At 35.6% G+C, this 15,885-nt stretch overlaps 1 protein-coding gene and 1 long non-coding RNA gene across 3 annotated transcripts in view; one reads left to right on the top strand and one right to left on the bottom strand.

Moving 5' to 3' along the window:
• The window catches only part of LOC108972262 (receptor-type tyrosine-protein phosphatase N2), a 135,543-nt gene extending 127,140 nt beyond the window's left edge, over positions 1–8,403 (top strand). For both annotated transcript variants that reach the window (XM_018938809.1, XM_018938808.1), the window contains exons 3-11: positions 1,763–1,816; positions 3,063–3,120; positions 3,187–4,617; positions 4,680–4,763; positions 4,826–5,393; positions 5,455–5,676; positions 5,821–6,018; positions 6,076–6,242; positions 7,103–8,403. In XM_018938809.1, the coding sequence (XP_018794354.1) occupies positions 1,763–1,816; positions 3,063–3,120; positions 3,187–4,617; positions 4,680–4,763; positions 4,826–5,393; positions 5,455–5,676; positions 5,821–6,018; positions 6,076–6,242; positions 7,103–7,694 (3,374 nt within the window). In that variant the 3' untranslated portion in view covers positions 7,695–8,403. The remainder of the gene's footprint in view (positions 1–1,762; positions 1,817–3,062; positions 3,121–3,186; positions 4,618–4,679; positions 4,764–4,825; positions 5,394–5,454; positions 5,677–5,820; positions 6,019–6,075; positions 6,243–7,102) is intronic.
• Positions 1–13,502, bottom strand: part of LOC108972265 — a 159,874-nt gene extending 146,372 nt beyond the window's left edge. Inside the window, exon 1 of the long non-coding RNA XR_001993620.1 lies at positions 13,330–13,502. This is a non-coding gene — a long non-coding RNA (uncharacterized LOC108972265). The remainder of the gene's footprint in view (positions 1–13,329) is intronic.
• Positions 13,503–15,885: the final 2,383 nt, after the last annotated feature.

Below are 15,885 nucleotides of genomic sequence, written 5' to 3' on the forward strand. Positions count from 1 at the left end.
AAACCAAAACTGCAAAACTGTGACACCGAATATGCTGGACGCCACCAAATAGTCTTCTCACCAGAAATATGCAATATATTTCATTCCAGATGACAAAAAATTTGCACAGGAGAGCGATATATGCCAACCAGGAATCTCAAACCGAAGCGGAACCCAGCAATCATTCAAAGGCAGGCAAAACCTTCTGCGGTCTATGTTAGGTTAGTTTAAAAGGTCAATTCTAATAGGAATTCCCCTTCAACAGCAGAGAATATCGGTTCATTGTGTTATCTAACACTAATATAAAATAGCTCATAAGACCCTTACAAATCGATAGAGCAAATTTGCTGATGTCGGTTTTGACTATATCTCCTGGTTCGCAGAAGGTCATGTTTTCGATGTAATTCATACGCAACCTTACAAAGGCTGGACAATGCAGAATAAAGTGATTGGCTGTTTCTAACTCACCCTCCTCCACTCAACTTCAAAAACTTGCGCTCGTGAAAGTTTATGGCCTTATCGCATGAAAACCTATTGCACAATGTCCAGTAAGAATCCTACTATTGCTACTCCTGCGATCTACTCTAGGCCAAAACGATCTTGCAGTCTCTCAAGAGCGGGTCGTCGATCAGCGCCTGCTAAGCGCACAAGAGGTCCATTGGTCCACTGGTGCTAGAACGCAAGACGCCAATGTAGATCTAACTCGCTGCCTTTCCGATGTGAGCGGGCCATGGCACATAGACTTAGCAGTTGTCAGCTACTCCGCTATGAGAACGCGCTCAAATAAACTTTATAATGTAGTAGCTGGACGCTATGTCTGGTGGGGACAGACACTACTCGACTAGCTTTGAACGAACAGTTAGTACATGGTTGGATTCAAGAAAGCTAGTAAGCCGAAAGGTTCGAGAACATCATATTCAACTTTTTTCAGGTTTGCCGAAGTATCATTGAATAACAAGTACCAACAAAAGGTCGAAAAGTGCACTAATAGCGGCTTAAGAGGTTTTTTAGGTTTATAAGTATTTTTGTAGAAGAACAAAACCAGCATATCGAACTAAACCCCAGTAGTCAACCGAGTAGACCAGAAATGAATCACTAGTTATCTGTACACAATAACTTTCGAGAGTACTAGATGCTAGATCAAAGTTTAAGTTTCTCGATGACAGTATCTAAAACATGGAACAATATCCATCAACTCCTCAAGCAACGACAATGATACAGGAACAGATACAAAGGCGTTWTCCAAAAAGAACGCACAATAATTAAAGAAACACCTTTCTCAGTATTATTTAACGATAGTGTTGTGAAATATAACTTATTTTTCACAATGAACAAAAAATCTCAAAACATTTAAAGTATATAAAGTAAAGCTGTTAAAGAAAATTTGCAATACTACACCAAGATCCCTATCCTTATCAACAAACAGAGCATTATAATAAAACGATATAAAGAAGCGAGTAACAGCTGTGATTTCTCACACAAATATAGTAAACTATACATATAAGTTATTTGAACAAAAGATATGCCAATTTGCTACTCAAAATATTTGTATACAATCCACTACAATACACATTTGGACAATGGAGCACTTATAACTAATGACTAAACATATTCTTATTGTCTGAAAATCATTCACTATATATATTTAAATATATTTATATATATAATAATATGATCTGTCTCTTATACACATCTAGATGTGTATAAGAGAATAATATGATATATTTGTATATACGTATGTATAATTCAAATCTCATTTATTTTCTTCTTTGCTCCATTGCAGGTTGCCAATTTGTGCGAACACTTTGCCTTCAGGGTAGCGAGGTCTGTTATGATGGTGAGTACTTATATTTTCACTGATAATATATAACCGTATATTAAGTAGACAACTATTATTAGAATATTAAAATAAATATTGTTTGATTTGTTTTAATACTCAGGCTGTAAATTAGCGCTCTGATGGCATAATACTGAAACCCTAAACATGACTCAACTATCTCGCGATGTATTTCGCATATAAAACACATATTTTTGCACTCAGAAAAAAATTCAGGAGAACGTTCAGATTGGTATTACCTATTCTCGATGCTCTATTATCTAACTTTTTCAATGCGATATTTCAAAGTGAAATTCTTACGGGGGCAAACTTTGATGCCCTCCCGCAATAGAACTAACTAACTTGTGATATTACCAAGAACGAATTTAGGGATTACCGCAGAAATCACGTTATAGTTACTTAAGTTCGTCATCATTTCCTAGCTTTTCAGAATATAGGTAGGTAGTAAGTATTATCATTGAGAACCAGACCCAGCAAGAGCTGTGGGTGCTGCCAAAATTGCTCCTAATTAAGACTCCCGACTGTGGTCGAAAAATTTTTTCCTCTAGTTAGGTCCAGAGTTATTCGACAAAACATGAGATCTGTATTCTGATGTCTCCGGTAACCATTAGACAAATTATTGAGAAATAACTTTGGGAGTGGAGCTTTGGAATTTTTTTTATGCTGCAAGCACGATAGTCTCGAATTTTTCAATGATGAGTCTTCTTTAGTTTAGAGTTTACAACAGCGCACCAGACTCTTTGTTCCATCGATTGACGTATTCACTGCTGCCAATGCGCAAAGGACCATAAATCTTACACAAAACTTTTCTCTCGAACACTCCTAAGAATGACTAATCCAATGATGTCATTGTCCATGGCTCCGCACCACATAGCAAGTCCTCATGAGTATATAAAAAATTTTATATATCATTTTATAGATTTTGTCGCTGTCCTGCTCCGATTACTTGACCCTACGAGTGTTGGCCATCCCATCAACTCTTTCCGCTTTAGACGCTCTATGGTGACACCAAACAAAGTACAGTACAGACTGAATACCTAATAGTTCTACTAAGGGAGGCAGGTCTATACTTTTTAAGCTTATACACATAGTACTAAAATAACAGAGACTCTCGATCAGGAGCAAAGTAGTATGTAGACTGAACACTTGCAACAACCATTATTTTTATTTTAAGTATAATCATATCAAAAATCGTATTAAAGATCACTTATTAAGCCAAATCATAATGTTCTCCAACCTCACACAGATAACATCTTTGGAAAATGTATACCAACAACTGGCGTAGATGTGGAGGACATTGAAAAGTAAGTTTTCATAATAGTTAAGAAGAAAATATCAAACTAAAATACAAAAGCAACCCTTCTCTACAGGACACCGCTCACCGAGGAGCAATCACGTACACTCGCCACTATGTTGGAGGAGTTGCAGGGGGCCGGACTCGGCTGGGATCATCCCTATGTACAATGCCGTATACAAGGAACACTTTACACACTGCAGAAACAGACCCAACTACCACCGAATCTTTGCGCAAACTTGGCACCCACACCTACCGATATCGACCCGGCCGGCGCTATGGCTTTCGTACGCTTCACACCACCCGAACAAGAATATGTGGATGGTGGATATTTCTATCCGCCACTAAAAAAACAACAGAGACCACAGCAACAACGGAATGAAGATGGGAATAGTCTCAACACCATTTTGCATGAGTTGCAGCTGCAAGACCAACGTCAACTGCGACATGATCCGCTAGAATTGGCATATTTCGAAAAATCGGATGCACACGAACCACCACAACTCACACCGAATATAATGGAAACCTATTTAGAGAACGAACGTGCACGCATACAACGCGAACAACTGGAGAAAGCAGCGGAGTTGGAAGCGGCACAGGAAAATGCAATGCGTAATCGTTTAGAGCTCTACCAGATGTTGGCAGCCTCAGAACCAGATCCGCAGCCGTATCAACGTAAACCAAGTAGCGCGATTGAGAAGTTGGAACAAGTGGTGGAGCGCGAACGTGAGGCAGCGGCGCGTATACTGCCAGCTACGCAGCAACAACCAGTTATTGTGCCGGATGAGTTGTCGAATGATTCCAACGAATTGTATTTCCCTGAACGTTTCAGCTCTTTCAAGCGTATTCCGAGCAAAGCGGCAATTAAAGCTAAAGCTAAGCCGATGCAACATTCATTCTTTCGTGAGTTGGCCGCAGAGCAAGGTTTGCCGCAGGAACCGTCATTGAATAATGACTTTACTGAAAATGCGATTGATGAATCAGACCAAATGTTGTTGCCTAACTACAAACGTACGAGTGCAAATGATTTCGCCAACGAGTCCGAACGCAAGCAATTGGCATTCGAGGAAAGTCTCATTCGCAACTCTTTGACACCATTCGAAGAGGAAGCGATGCTTTCTTCGAATACTTATGCGCGTAATGCACAGAAACCGCGACCAGTCTTTACGGAGGGTGGTCTCGTCTATGTGTCTGAGGATGAGGAGGAGGTACGAAAAGCCAAGGCACGTGAATTGCTCGAAAGCATGTTCGGATTCACACGCCACGAACGTTTGGATGTGAAGAAGCCGGGTCCATTAACCGGACCGCCGCCAAATGCTGTGGAATCAAAGGATACGCAAAATAAAACCGAAGCTGTAAATGCAGGCAATAAGGAAGTGCTGCCGGCACATATTAAAGGCAGTAAAGAGAGCAGTAAGAAAAAGAAAGTGCTGAAGGATCACTCCGATGAAGATCATGCTCCGCACACAGTCGACACCGAATATGCGCATGTGTTCGTAAAGAACCCGTAAGTAGCCAAATCCTAACTAATATTTTCCAACATCATATAACTTTATATTCAACACACAGTATCGATAGCTGGAGTGACGGTGTGCGGATCATGAACGAATTGGCCAATATACTACATATGCAAGGATACTTTACCTATTTAACGTAAGTATTATAAAACCTCATCATGAATATAATGAATTAATTGCATTCGACCCTTTTCACAGCGTTCAACCGCACGAAGTCTCTTTCCGGGTGGACTCAAACAACCCGGAGCACAAGACCGCCGCTGACATAGCGCGCGCCATCAACGACAATCGCGGCGTCAAGAATAACATACTACGACGTCTGGGCTTCACCGTACTACATGCGGGTGTGGGCGATAAGATCAAAGACGATACGGATGGCGTTTCGTCATCGCGCATTGAGCTCGCCGAACAAGGACCCGATGTGACGCATATTATGGCATATATGTTCGCCGGTGCTGGCGCTGCTGCTGTCATCGTGATTTTCATAACACTCATCTTGATAAAGCGACATGACAAGAAACGCGATAAGCTGGGTGGTTTACAATCGGGCATCGGTGGCGCAGAGAGTTGCAGCAAAGACTATCAGGATCTGTGCCGTGCACGCATGGCAGGCAAGAGTAGCGCACCCGAACCGGTGGCAAGTGGTCGCATAACATCGCTCAGCAAGGAAAACGATCGACCACCATCATCACGCTCGAGCACCTCTTCGTGGAGTGAGGAACCGGCGTTAACGAATATGGATATCTCTACTGGGCATATGGTTTTGGTGAGTTGAGGAAAAGCGACTAATTTTGGTATGAAATTTACAATATATTCCAACGATTTAGTCTTACATGGAGGATCATTTACGTAATAAGGGTCGTCTGCAACGTGAATGGGAGGCTTTGTGCCGTTATGAAGCCGAACCGAGTGCACGCGATGCCGCACAACAACCGCAATGCGCCAATTTGAATCGACCAGGCGCTCCATTACCTTATGATCACTCGCGTGTTGTGCTCAATCACTTGGCCAACGCTGAGGGTTTGGATTACATCAATGCTTCGACTATTGTGAGTATCAATTGTGAAGAATAATTTTGCTTTTCATAACTCACTCTACTAAATAAATATTCAAAATAACAGAGACTCTAGACTGAAATTTAAAGAGTCAATATTTTCGACCCACTCAAAACCTCTCAATATTCATACTTTCAGACCGATCACGATCCACGTGCGCCGGCCTATGTCGCCGCTCAAGGACCATTACCCACAACCCTGGCACATTTCTGGCAAATGATTTGGGAACAAGGTGCTGTTGTTATTGTTTCGTTGTGTCGCTTACAAGAGAATGGCGAAATCGCTTGTGCACGGTATTGGCCGGAGGAGGGTGCTGAAGTTTATCACATCTACGAGGTGAGTGCGAGAATAACATGTTAAGAGCTAATTTATGGAAGTATAATCATTTTTCAGGTTCACTTGGTCAGCGAGCACATTTGGTGTGATGATTATTTAGTACGCTCTTTCTATTTGAAAAATTTGCGAACCAGCGAAACACGAACAGTGACACAATTCCATTTCCTCTCTTGGCCACAAGGTGGAGTACCGGCCCAAGCTAAGGCGTTATTGGACTTTAGAAGGTAAGAGATTTAGGCAGAAATAACTAAAAGTAGATAAGATCATAGAGCTGGTTACAAAGAAGAGAGTAGATAGAGATAGAAATTGGGATTGGCATTGAGATTGAGATTGAGACTTTGATTGTGTTTGAGATTGAGAACAAGTCTGAAATTGAGATTGAGACTAAGATTGAGAATGATAAAGAAGATGAAATTGGGATTGGATTTTATAAGAAGACTAGATGGTGATTGAGATTGAGATTACGATAATATTGATATTGAGATTCAGAGTGAAATTGAGAATGAAATTGGGATTAAGATGGAGGTTGAGACTGAGACTGAGATTAAGAGAGAGATGGAGATTGACATTGAGTTTGAGAAAGATATAGGAGATGAAATGGGGATTAGGATTGAGATTGGCACTAAAATTATAGATGTGATTCTGATTTATATTAAGATTGATATTGATATTCAGACTCAGAGTGAGATGGAGAAGGAGATTGAGACTGAGATTAAGAGCGGTATGGAGGTTGAGATTGGGATTGAGATGAAAAATGAGATTGAGATGGATATCGAGATTAAGATTGATTTTGAGACTGAAACTTTGGTCGAGATAGATATTGAGATTGAGATTGGGAAAGATAAAGGAGATGAAATTATGATTAGGAATGAGATTGACACTAAAGTTATGATTGATATGGATATAAAAATTCGGGTTCAGGAGGACATTGAGAATGAAATTGGGATAAAGATAAATATTATGCGAACCAAAAACTACACAAATCACTAGAAAAAAGGAGAATAACGGCAAAAACTGGAGAAATAAACTAAAAAAAAAAAATAGTTCAACAAATTTTTATTTTCTTTTAAAATTTCTCTTCCAGAAAAGTAAACAAGTCCTATCGCGGCCGTTCCTGCCCCATTGTGGTGCATGGCAGCGCCGGTGCCGGCCGCACTGGCGCCTACATACTGCTCGACCTTGTATTGGGACGCATGAATAAGGGAGCACGTGAAATCGATATCGCCGCCACATTGGAACACTTGCGCGATCAACGTGCTGGCCTCGTTGCCACACGACAACAATTCGAATTCGTGTTGATGGCCGTGGCCGAAGAGGTGCATGCGATACTGAAGGCGCTACCGGCAAATCAATCGAATGAGAAACGTGAATTGGAGGCAAAAGAAACGACAACCGGCACACTGAAGGAAGAGGAAGCGGGCAATGAAGAGGCAGCAACCACATCCAAAGCGACGAAGGAGACAGCGGTCAAGCCAACAACTACGGCAGCAACAGCAGCAACAACAACAACTGGCGCAAAGGAGAAGGGCGAACAACAACAACAGCAGCAAAAGAATGGCGGTGGCGAGAAAGAGCGCGAGAAGGTCGGCAAAGCGGAGGCTAAGGAGTCAAAGGCCGCACCAGCAACACCAGCAAAGACACAGGCCACCACAACAGCAGCGGTAAAGAAAAAGTAAACGCGCTAAACGGCGGCGGCGGTGTGGGTTGAGTAGCGCGCGCATGCTGCAAGCGCAACGGAGTGGTTGTTTATTTAAGCAAATTTTCTTTTTACACTTTGAAGTGTCTTGGTTACTTAGAAGGAGAATGTTATAAAGATATGGTTTATATATAGACTATAGTTACATACAGTACATACAGTTAATTTACAGGCGCGTAGTATGCTGGCGTGTTCGAAACGGGCTAAATTTGGTTGGCTAGAAGCGGGATTTTTTTCATGATTGTTTTTTTTATATTTTTTTTTTTTTTTATTTCATATAAAATGCAATTATAATGTTAAATTGTTTCCGTAAACTGTGCGTAAAACAAGTTGTATGCCAATTTAATTAAATTTAATTAATGAATAAAAGTATAAACACACACACCCATACACTTGAGTTCAGTGTGTCGCGCAGACGCTGCACTTTGCTGTCCGATTAACGCGTCGCTGCTTCAACAAAAATCATTACAATCCAGCCCATTGGAGCAGTACGTCTTATGAGAGTAAATGGCGCATGCGTGACCGTCAAACTGTACGTCTCACACACACACACATATACTATATATAAATACATGCTTAATTCAAGCCATAATAAAATGCGTTTAGATTTAGACCGCAAGCAGCAAACCATAAACAATTATTTATTAAATATTAAGCAAATAAGAAATATTGTTGAAAACATATGTAAAGTTATCATACAAATACAAGAAATTATAAATGTTTATTTGCCAAATGGAGAAAAAAAAACAAAAACAAAACTAATAATTAATTATATATATATATATATCTGAGTATATACTATTGTGCAAAAAATAACTGTATTATCGATGTGCATGGTCAACTATTTGAAATAACCGCGTATATATGTACGAGAAAATGCACTTACAACAACAAAAACAAGTTTTTCAACAAACATTCCTGCTATAAGCAACAGCACAGCCAACTTCAAGACATTACCGTTAGCAAATAATTTTTATCCTTACTTGTACAACATAATTCTTTTAAATGTTAACTCTTACCACAACAACAACATACATGTCTAAGTGTTATTTGTACATTTCTAACAAAAATACAATTATATTTTCCTGTGATGTGCAAAATATTAAAAGAAAAATCTCTGCACATGAACCTAGTGGGTATTTACAACTACAGATATGTATATGTTTCAATGTCATCTCAATACGATAAATACATACATACATATAACAAATGTCATACATATATCAGTGTAATGTGTACCTTATCTTACTACATACAAAAACAAATATCAAAACTATTCAAATATTTATGTGCAAAAACAAATATTTACACAATGTATTAACCTTAAAAAAGCATATTTACAAGTACTTAAAGTACCCTTATATATATATATATGTATATGCATATAAATATAAATATATATTTACAAAAAAAAACACACACTCCAATATTATGTATGTATAATTGAAAATACCACATCAGATGCATTCCGCGCTATAATTGTTATAAGAAGTACTATATATATTTTTATGTTACTTGAATTATTTGTGTGTATATATATGTACATATTTTAACAAAATATATAAATATTTAAAATCAAAAACTTTCGATGTAATGTAAGCTTTCAGCACAAAAGAAAAAGCATAGCTAACTGTAAAATCACAAATTAGCACAAGAGCTTATAGTAAAGAAAACCACACATAATGAAGTGAAAGCTCTCAACAATAGTTTAATGCAATTCAACAATAATTTCACAAGCAAACTTGAACATTCACACAAAATATTTGAAATTTCACATTTAAAATTAGAGCTTGAAGCTTTCACAAGCAAACTTAAACATTCACACACAATATTTGAGATTTCACACTTAAAATTAGAGCTTCCACACTCAAAATTGTAGCTTTCATACGTAAATTAAAACTTTCACACGCAAAATTTCAAAATAATTTGGATATTTTGTAGGCAAGTTAGAGCTTTCACATAATTTTTAAGCTTTCACACGCCATTTAAAGCTTTCACACGCAAGTTGAAGCTTTTATATGCAAGTTGAGATTTTCATTTAAAAATGAAGAGCGTACAGCCGTAAATTGAAGCTTTCAGTTAATGGTTAAAGGTTTCACACGCACATTGAAACTTTTAAACGCAAGTTGAAGCTTTCATGGTTAAAAGCTTTCACACGAAATTTGAGCTTCTCACACGCAAATTGAAGCTTTCATTTTAATTGCAAAAACTTTCAATAAGTTGAAGCTTTCACTAATACTCTTGAAGCTTTACAGAAAAAATTTTGAGCTTACATGCACTAAATAGAGCTTTCACCACCCAAAATGCGCTTGCATTTCTTAAGGAAAATATCATCGTAAAACTTTAAATATTTATTGTATGAATGTTGATTTGTTATGTACACCTGCGTCGCGCTTAAAAGCTTAACTATATTATGTGTAAACAATTTCTGTATTTCCATACATAATATATATGTATAAATATACTTTACACATATACATGGAATAGGTGCACATACAGGCATACAACACGTAAAATCACTTATTTATTGGAAAACCCAGAGCAACCATTAACGCTAGCTTCATTGCACACACACAAACACCCTTCAAAATTTCATTATTTGCAAAATTTCTATATAATACAATTTTACTTAACTTTTCTACGAGGGCAGCTAAAAATTGTAGAATTTTGCAAATTCGTTATTTTGAAGTGCTTAAAAGACATTAAAGCACAAGCTCTTATAATTGAAAAAAGCACAATGAAAAAATATAATAAAAATCAAATTTAAAAACTGCACAAAGGCAAGAGCTTACAACAACCTTGTTGCATAGCTATGCACTTAAAAATATTTCAAACAAAATTTGAAATATTAGACGGCAAAAATTTACAAAAACTGAAACTTTTGAAAGCATAAAGTGTTAGCATCTCTAAAGATCTAATACATACATACCAATGATGCTATGTCAAGAGCGAAAAAAACAAAACATTATAATTGTAAGCGATTTTCATTGGCATAGATTGGCAAGAGAATCATTGATTTCGTATGTATGTGAAAGCTTTCAGCAAGCTTTCATAATTCCGCAAAAGAAAAATGTTAAAGCGCACAATTGAAAGATACTAAAGGCTTGAAAATATAGTGAAATGAGGTGTGGAGCAGAAAAAGGAAATGTCATGAAAGCACAAAAAGCTTTCGGATGGCTATTTTAAAGTACATAAATTTGGAAGCAATGTTAAGATTACAAAGTCTTAAAACGCACACAACTTTTTTTAGAGCACACGAAAACAGCAGTCATTCATTGGAAAAAAAACACATGAGAAACACTTGCATCAACGACGATTATAAGCAAGCTAAAGCTTAAAGTTTTGATGATTTTTTTAAAAGTTCTATACATATACGAACATCTAACACATACCCATAAATTTATTGAAAAAAAAGTGTATTTAATTACAGTTATTTTATGATTTTACACGCAATTATTTACAAAGGATAAGTTTTCGTTGGTTTCGTTTCATTTATTACATGTTGGTTCGTGCAATATTTTGTTCTTGTCACTTGTAATAGAAAAGTGAGTTACATAATGTAGAAACTACTACACTTTGGTAATATTTTGCATATGATACCAATAAACTTCCGCTTATCGTCTTCTAGGAATTTGGTTTGTAGGATCAACATATAATTTAAGACGCATAAGCTGAGTTTGCGGCTTAAAGATATAAAACATAATGAAATACAATCATCTTATACTTCCATACAAAATCTCTCAGTAACACACCTAACAATGGTACAAACGACAATACAACTCATACACCTCAGACACAGCCGTTGCTGACACGGGCTTAGCGAACTTGCGAAATGTGCAGAGTTTTGCAAGTTTAGCGGCTTCGCTGACAGCAACAACTACAAAAACACAACGCAAATCATATGCACAAAAATTGAAAAAAAAAAAATTTTTCAAGCTTAAAAATTCACTAAAAAAAAACATAATTAAAAAAAATTATCAAAGAAATAATAAAAAAAGACGGCGAAATGTTGTTTGAGCGCAAATAATTATGAAATAGTACAAACAAATCAAGAAAACATTGTTTAAAGAAGCAGTGTGTAAAAAAGGAAAATTTTGTAATAAAAAATATTTGAAATTTTTTTTTAAGTCAACACGACATTGAATATTAGAATTCAGTCGGGTAAAAGTAGTTGAAATTAAATTCAGTTCCGCGCAACAACAACAAAAATAGTGTAATTGCAATAGTGAAATTTCAGTGAAAATCAGGAATTTCGAAATTCTTTTTTTCAAAATTCTTTGCATACATATAATAATTACTTACAAAGATTGCAATTTGCAAACTTTACGCAAAGTTTTTAAACCACAAAATTGCAGTTTGCATTGAAAACATAAAAAAAGTGTGAAATTACTGAAATGAAAATTTCATGAAAACCACAAAAATTATTTAAAAAAAAAAAGTTAAATTTCACGTCAAATAACAACACATCATGACATAACATTTATAAATATGCAGCATAGTTGAAGATTGCGCATAAAAAATAAATAAATTTTTAATTATTAATAAAAAAAAGTTGAAAAATTCTCACGTTTAAATGAAGTTGACATAAATTATTCAAGTGTTACGCTAACAATGGCGACATAAAGTAAAATGTAGTTTGCATACTAGTCAAAACCAAAAAAAAAGAAGAAAATTTATATATATTAGCGTTCTCGCAAATTGTTACTAATCATTAGCACAAAAGTTAAAAAAAAGCATTAAACATAAATATATATATATACAAATATATACAGGTAAAAAGTTCGTTACAATTTATGCGCAAAAACATGTTTGAAAACAGAATTTAAAAATCATGCATTACTATATATATATAGTATATATACTGTCTCTTATACACATCTAGATGTGTATAAGAGACAGGCATAAACACATACACACGCATACAAATACATATATATATATACTATAAGAGAACTAACGCTCTACTAAGCTTAAGCATTAACTGACTTAAACTTACTTTTCCTCAGTTGTAAAGCATTTTTTGAGTTCACACTCGTTTCAGTTTGAGTATTTTCTTGGCGAGAAACTCAAAGAACAAAAACATTACACTTGAAACAGCAATTAAAAGTAAAAATACACAAATTTTTTCTCGCAAACAAACTATTTATATTAAAAACAATATTACAATAACTGTGGCGATCTCGAAACACCATCACCAACTGAGATCCCAAAAACTAATTAATAAAGATTAATGAAAAAAAAACAACAAAAATGTGGTAGAACTAAATTTAAGTTATTTCAATGAAAAAAGAGAAAAACCTAAAATATACAAAACTAACAAAAACATATATAGCAAGCATTAAAAAAAAAAGAATTTTCACAAAATTTCAATGTCGTTTCATGAAACGTTGAAAGTTCATAAATTGTAAAAAAAAATTAATTCTTAAAGTAAAAATTAAAAATTTATAGTGAAAAAAGCATATTTAGTAGTGAAATCAGCAGAATTTTTCAACATGCATTAGCAAACATAAACATTAAAAATAAAAGAATAAAAGATATATATGTAAATATGCATAAAAATCGAAAATACATATATATTCATTATATATATGTGTGTAATTCAAAAGTATACGTACATAAGTTTCATCAATTCGATTGATTGTTGTAATTATTAACAAATAATGCTGTAATACAGACATAATTCGCGATAACAAGCGAAGTTCGATTTTTGAGGGCCAAAACTGCAAGCAAGAAGAAGAAGCATATGTTTAGTAACAAGCAAAAAGTTAAATAAAACTCAAAATTAATTGAGTGTAATAGTAAAATAATTAATTAATTACCGACATACACAATCATAAAAAATAACTCGCATTGCAAATAAAAAATTGTAAAAAGTAATGCAAAAGCTTTTAAGCTCAAAATTACTTTCAAATTTCTTTTATGCTGCATACATTTTCATGATGGTGTAAATTTAAAAAAAAAATATATGTAAATATTTATATAACTCAAAATACAGCAAATTATAAACACTGAAAAAATTGTAAAACCAAGAAGTTGGGCGAAGTAAAAGCTTGCGAAAGCTACAAACTTTTTCCAAGCTCTTTCGGAACTTTTCGAGGCTTTTTCCAAACTTATGGAGAAAATAAGCTAGTGAAAGCGAAACAATTTATCTAAGCAAATCGCTTATGGAGGAAAAAGCAAATGAAAGCAACAAACTTTTCCAAGTTTTCAAAGCTCGAATATTTTTCCAAACTTATGGAGCGCAAGCCAGATAAGCTTTAAATAAATAAGAGAGCAGTAAATGGAAGAATACAAAAAATATATATATTCAGGCCAAAAACACTTAAAAGCTTTCGAAGAACGCAAACCAAAACAAATTACAGCAAAATAAAGCTGTTAAATAAATAAAACCGCTTAAAAGTAAACAGTGGCTCTAAAAAGCTCACGAAACCTTCGAAATATTAACGAACTTCAACTTCAAAATTGATGAAGAACCCAAACAACGCAATCTCAACAAAATATATGAAAGCTATTTGAAATCAAATGCAAAAATACAGCAATACGCAATACAGCTCGAGAGTCCAATGTGCTCTATATAAAGAAGCAAAGCAACTTACCATCGAAATAAAGCTTTCGCACATAAAAGTCTACACCTGCAAACAAAAAGCTTTACGTAAGGACACTATCAACTCGTTTGTTGAAAATTTTCAAAGCAGTAAGCGCATAAATTCAAAATCTCTGTAGCAACTTACAAATTATGCAAGTGAGCAGCTCTGAACAACAAAATAAATTGGACTATAAGGACTCTGTCAACTCGTCAGTTGGAAATTTTCAAAGCAGAAACGCAAAAAGTTCCTAAAATCTGAAAGCTCTGCAGCAACTTAAAAACTATGCAAGTAAGCAGCTGTGAACAGTAGAAAAACGGTCTAAAGCTACAACTCAAGTGTCCTTCACACAAAGCATAACATACTCTAAAAGCACAAAAAAATTGGAGTGGATTATCGGCTTTTCCTCAAATAAAAGAGCTTTACTGTTTATAATAAAGTTTCGTGGAACTTGCGCAAAACATTTCATGGCGTCATTTATATTTTAGAGAGCAGCTATAGATTACTTTAAGACGGGATTTCAGCAAATGGAAATTAACGGAAAAGGTGAGCAGTCTTCAACAGGAGCAATGTATAAATCGAAGAAAATAGCCCGAAAATAGAGCAAAACTATGCCTACAACAAAGAAATACTGAAATAAAACCAAACAAAACAAATAATTTATAAACTTCTACCTCGATGGATAAATGGCGGAGAGCAGAGAGCGGAGCGTGAGTGAGAGTGAGAGAGCGAATAAAGTTGTGTGTAGTAGAGAAGATATGGTATTATAAGTTCCTAAAAAATACACAACTTATGACGAAACAGTGGACAGCGGACAGCGGACCAACGAACGAAGGAACCTACGACTCTAACTAGTACACAAATCTGACCCTACACTGCAGTGACCAGCGGGCGGGTGTACAGCAGGTGACATAGTACAAAACAAATATATTTAAATAGAAAATACGAAAAACCCAAAAAAAGCATATAGTTTTAAGCAAGAGAAGGCGCAAAACAGCGATTAAGGAAAAGTGGAAAAAAAATCAAATTGAAATGTTTCCCGGGGGGTAAATGATATATGAGAGGTGTGGTAGGAAGATGTAAGAGACAGCTGGAGCAGAAGGTCTGAGGTTTGCAAAACGAAAGAGTGGACAGCAAACAGTGACAAAGCTAACAAACAACAAACAAAACAACTTTAAAGCACATAAACTGACTTTCCGACAGCTAAAATAAAAATATAAACAAAAAACGGTTTCTGTGGCGTTGAGCTTTTAAGGTGGAGAGAGAAAGGGAGGGGAGATAAAGGAAGAGAGAGATAAAGAGGGAGAGAGGGATACAGAGATGGTCAGAGTAGGTCAGAGTTGATGAGCGTAGTATTCTTGCTACTAAAGCACAGTGAGAGCGTGTGATCTTGTGAAGCGACCACTGAAATCCTCATTGAAGTTATAGCTAGCTACTTTTTAGAGTACATCACGCCTACTTTTCGACAAAATAAAACTTTCTAGTGGTAAAAAAAAAATTTATATTATTTAAAAAACTATATATTTTACTTAATGTGATTGAAACAACAAAATTATAAGCAAAAATTATAACAAACTCTATATGGAT

This window comes from Bactrocera latifrons, unplaced genomic scaffold, assembly GCF_001853355.1.
Source record: "Bactrocera latifrons isolate USDA-ARS-PBARC rearing strain unplaced genomic scaffold, ASM185335v1 scaffold_39, whole genome shotgun sequence".
Lineage (NCBI taxonomy): Eukaryota > Metazoa > Arthropoda > Insecta > Diptera > Tephritidae > Bactrocera > Bactrocera latifrons.